Source organism: Cyprinodon tularosa, unplaced genomic scaffold (genome assembly GCF_016077235.1).
Source record: "Cyprinodon tularosa strain WSP-4 unplaced genomic scaffold, ASM1607723v1 ctg678, whole genome shotgun sequence".
Classification (NCBI taxonomy): Eukaryota; Metazoa; Chordata; class Actinopteri; order Cyprinodontiformes; family Cyprinodontidae; genus Cyprinodon; species Cyprinodon tularosa.
Genome location: NW_024039427.1, coordinates 197,916 through 203,191, shown reverse-complemented (window position 1 = coordinate 203,191; position 5,276 = coordinate 197,916). Strand labels below are relative to the sequence as shown.

The window sequence follows — 5,276 nt, the reverse complement described above, 5'->3', positions numbered from 1 at the left end:
CATCCTGTGTCGCTGTTTACATGAGGAAATAGAAATGATACAAATGAGGCCTTCATTTTTCTCTTAAGGGGTTTTATAGAGAAGCTTATTAAAATCTGTATCTTAGTTTTTAAGTAAAAAGGAATGATATTTCTGTAAAGCTGTAAACATAAAAATTTTAAACTAGGAATGTGGAGGTTGGAAGGAAAAGTTTAATGAATAACTTTAAGTAACTTTCTTAAATAATTTTGTTTTTCTTTGATCAAATCCAGCATCTTAGACTTTTATTGTCATTTTGTATAGAGAGTATACAAAACGAAATTTGTTTTTGTACAGCTTTCAGACACTGAATGAGCAGCAGCTTAGCAGGGAAATAAGCATTTCCATTCATAAAGTGCAGCAGTGATCAAATCTAAACAGTGTGGGAGAAAAAACATGGTGCAAAACGCATCCATATCAAAGTCCAGAGTTGTGCAAAAATGTGTATATATATATGGTGCAAAATGCAACAGAAAAACATGATTTCTGTTTGGTTTGATATCACTGTGATGCAGAGTCTCAATTTGTTACTTCCCTCTTTGATCTTCATTTTAGATGTGATTAATCTATCTCTGTTACAGGGATATGAACCAAAGGCTTTTAAGGTTGCTGGAATTAAACCTCTGCTTAAGAAACCGTCTCTTGACCCAGATGATTTCTTATCTAAAATTCTTGAGAAAGTAGTTGCCAAACAAGTTTGCGATCACTTACACCGTATTGAACTTTTTGAAGAGTTTCAGTCTGGCTTTAGAGCTCATCATAGCACTGAAACAGCTCTGGTGAAAGTCACTAATGATATTCTCATGGCCTCAGATAATGGACTTGTATCTGTGCTCGTCCTGTTGGATCTCAGTGCTGCATTTGATACAGTTGATCATAATATTCTTTTAGAAAGACTTGGATATTTTGTTGGAATTAAAGGAACAGCACTAGACTGGTTCAAATCTGATCTATCTGATAGATTTCCGTTTGTTCACGTTAATAACAGATCTTCCTCATGCTCAAAGGTTACCTGTGGAGTACCACAGGGATCAGTGCTAGGACCAATTCTCTTTACTTTATACATGCTCCCAATTGGTAGAGTTATTAGACAACATGGGATTAATTTTCACTGTTATGCTGATGAAACCCAGCTATATCTGTCTATAATCCAGATGAAGCTAACCCATTACATAGATTACAGGCATGTCTGAAGACATAAAAACCTGGATGACTCTTAACTTTCTGCTTCTGAATGCAGACAAAACAGAAGTTATAGTCTTTGGACCAGAGTCTTTAAAAAAGACTCTCCTCATCTCCTGCAGGAAGTCCAAGCGCTTCTGGGCCCTTTGGACCAGTGAGGTGGTGTTTCCAGTCCAGGTGAGGGTGTCTGTGATGAATGTGGTGCTGCTGACCACCTCTACAGCTGAGCTGTTGATGAGCAGTGGAGCGTGGTTAGGCCGGTTCTTGCTGAAGTCCACCATGATCTCCTTGGTCTTCTCCACCTTCAGGATCAGGCTGTTATCTCTGCTCCACCAGCTGCTCCACCTCCTCTCTGCAGTCCTGGTCGTTGTCGTCTCTGATGAGGCCCACCACCGTGGCGTCGTCTGCAAACTTCACCATGTGATTGGTGGTGAACCTGCGGACGCAGTCGTGTGTCATCAGGGTGAACAGCAGGGGGCTCAGGACGCAGCCCTGAGGGGAGCCTGTGCATAGAGTGATGATATCAGAGGTGTTCCGTCCAACCCGGACTGACTGAGCATCTCAGCATTGATGTGATCTATGTTAGAGCTGCAGTTAAAAAAATGCTCCATCTGAAGAGCTTCACTCATTAAAGGTAGAAAAACGTTGATCTAAAGACCAGTTCAAAATGTTTATTAAAAACTTAGAGGAGCTGAGAAATGGAAGCTGAACTTCTGTCAACATAAATAAATGGAATATAAAGAAGATTATGATTTAGATATTAAATATTCAACTTGTATTAATTAATATTTGGCCTTCCAGCACCCCATGGGAGGAGTGTTTGGATTATGGAGGACGTCACTCAGTGGCCATCCTGTAGAAATCCAGAGATTTATTTAAAATAAACAGAAAATCAGAGTCTTTGTGTACAGCACAACACTAACTTTTGTTTATTATTCATGTTGTTAAACTTGTTAATTTCAAAGGCAGTGAGTAAGAATTATTTTACTGGATGAAGGATTTTAGAGGAGATTATTTTCTACCAGAATAAAATTACAATTTGGACATAAATTACTTTGGATTTTCAAAAATTTTATTTTTCTTTTTCCCCTCTGTGTTTTAAGTTTTTCATACTTTTAAAACAAGATTTTAAAACTCTCAGGAAGTCAGAAGGTTTTATCCACAGCAGATCTGCCCTTATTTCTACATTAATAAGCTGAAAGAAGTTTGAATTACTGGAGGTAAAACAAATGTATTGTTCTGTTATTAAAATAACTACATGATTATCAACTGATGTATTATGTCAATACTGATTAAAAGTAACATTATTTTATTATGTTTACATTTCTTCCATCTGAACAGTATATAAGACAAAGTATTATTTTATTTAATCCTTTTAAAAAACAAAGTATTTATTTTGTTGTTTTTTTTAAATTAGGAAATATTAATATGGAAGCTAAAATATTGAATTCAGTAGAATAATAAAAATTTTTTAACCTGTTTATTAGATTCATGAGGTTAACATTATGAAGATTTTTAAACTTTCCATCATTCATGTGAGTTTGGCAGGGCTGAATTTTATATTAATTTTAACAGAACTGAGATAAAGGGAATTGAAAAACTGTCTTGTGTCAAACCGTATAAAACATCCAAATAAAACCGGGCTCACACTGAGCCTGGTTCTGCTTGAGGTTTCTTCCTGTTAAAGGGAGTTTTTCCTCTCCACTGTCGCTACAAGCATGCTTAGTGTGAGGGATTGCTGAAGAGTCAATGAGTCGATGCAATCAGCTGGTTTTCCTTAGATAGAAAACTTTGAATCAATCTGACTGGATGATCTGGTTGAACTGGAAAGTGCCTTGAGATGACATGATGTGAATTGGAGCTATAGAAATAAATTGAATTGAACCAGGAGCAAATTTCTATGTAAGCCTGTTTCCGCCTCATAAAAAAAAAAAAAAAAAAAAGTCAAAATAGAAAGCCATAATTTCGACTTTTTGAGTCCCAATTATGAGATATTCAACTTTCCAACTTCACATTCCATAATTATGACTTTCTCCTTGGAATTGCTTTACTTTCATGTGGCCTAAACGGGCTTCCATACGTTTCGGAGCCTCCAGCTGTTCGCAGCCTGGAGGCCAAACACGTCTGGCTGTTGCTAGGCAGCCGGATGCTGACGGAAACCCTTCGGCTCGGATCGGGAGTCGTCGTGTTTTTCCGTATCCTGTCGCGTCCTCCACGGTGCTGCTGATGTCAGTCCGCCGCAGCTGCGGGATGATGGCGAACAACAAAGCGGTTCTGATCCGGTAAATCCGACCGAGCCAAAGTGCAGAGAGCGATGGAGAGAGGCGGCTTCCCCGAACAGAACCAGATCCTGCAGGTTCTGAAGAGGCTGAAGGAGGTCTTCGATGTGTGCGATGAGGATGCTGACGGCTTCATCCGGGTGGAGCACCTGATGGACCTTGGGCTTCAGTTCGGTCAAGGAGACGAGGTGAGCTGAAGGGAAAGCAGGGCTGCTGGGATGAGATTCAGTCTCTGAGGGATGGAGAGCTGGAGGAGGAAGGAGCCGCCTGGAGACCAGATGTCAGTCCGCAGCTGGAGGAGATTTAATCCCAGCTTTAGGAGGAGTTTAGGCTGTTCACTAATCCACACTCTGACTGCCTGTTTGTTCCCTAAAAACAGGAGGATTCTGGAAGACATCACTGAGGATACGGTCTGTTAAAACCAGGTCTCTAAACCATCAGATTCAGGGGCGGATTTAGGAAATTTGGGGCCCTAGGCAAAGACAGGCAGGGGCCCCTCTGAATTGAAAAGACAACACATAAAACAGCCCCATTCTACAGATGTAAAGTCATAGGGAAATCCTATTTAAATATCATCTCATTCTGGCTTAAACAGAAGGGCGTAGGTTTGATTCCAGCTTTGGTAGGGACACTATTGGTCTCCAGTTTCATTGGTCTGAGGTCATTGGTCCTATGCGAAAAATATGCATGATCTTTTTTATGCTTAATGTGAGCATCAGGACACATTTTGTTTAAAGAGAACATCAGCATTTCTTCTACATTGATACTAATCTTATAAACGCTACACGCACTAGATGCTGTTTATCAATGTTTAAAATATCACTGGCTCTGATAAATGTGGAATTAGGACTTTGGTTTGCATTTAAAATGACCAGCGACTAAGATGGTGCATATTTAACCAAATATAGTCTAAAGATTCCTGTTAAATGTGGATTTATCCTGTGTTTTTTTCTGGAGATATAAAATTGTGAAGAGGTAAACAGAAGTAAAACCTACTCTTTTTTTATCTAATATGCTCTCTCTGTATCATGCAAAATAATACATTAAAGGGACGGCAAATAAATGTATTTTATTTACATTTACAATTAATCATATTAATCGATTATTTAAATAATCATCAACTAATTTAATAATTGATTAATCGTTAATTGGAGTATAGGGCCACTAAAATGTGCCTTTAGCCGACAGAGCGACCCACTTAGAGCAGGAATTATACCAAGATTGTAAAAAACATGTAAACGTTTTGCATTAAAATTCTGTCAATATTCTCCATCCAGAACTCCTCAAGAGGAAACATTTCTGTTTCACCTGATTTCATTTCATAAAAAAATCTTCTTTAAGGAACCTTTGGCTTTCTGATTAATTGATTCATTGAAAAAATTATTGACAGATTAAACAATTTGAAATATAATCAATAGTTGCAGCCCTAATTTTATGGTAACATTTCAAACACATTTCTACACCAAACCAAGCTTCTGCCGCCCTGGCGTCCTCTTCTACAACGTCTTCGTCCCCGCTTTCCTCCTCTAAATAAAAAATGGATGACGGAGGAGACTCATCCACGACCTCGGTCCTCCAGGCCCGCTGTCCTGCAGGTTTTAGAGGTGTCCCTGCTTTAGCACAGCTGATTATAATGATTGCAGTAGACCAAAAGCCTGTTAATCAGCTTTCAATTAAAATCAGCTGTGCTGGAGAAAGGAAACCTCTAAAACCTGCAGGACAGCGGCCCTCGAGGACCGAGGTTGGGGATGCCTGCAGTAGGAGACTCATCCACGACCTCCGACACTAAACTCTTCC

The 5,276-nt window shown here is 39.1% G+C and overlaps 1 protein-coding gene across 1 annotated transcript in view; it reads left to right on the top strand.

Annotated features, from left to right (window-relative positions):
* Positions 1–3,379: 3,379 nt before the first annotated feature.
* rab11fip4a (RAB11 family interacting protein 4 (class II) a) overlaps positions 3,380–5,276 on the top strand; it is a 46,732-nt gene continuing 44,835 nt past the window's right edge. The window contains exon 1 of the mRNA XM_038267562.1: positions 3,380–3,667. Coding sequence (XP_038123490.1) covers positions 3,515–3,667 — 153 coding nt within the window. The 5' untranslated portion in view covers positions 3,380–3,514. The remainder of the gene's footprint in view (positions 3,668–5,276) is intronic.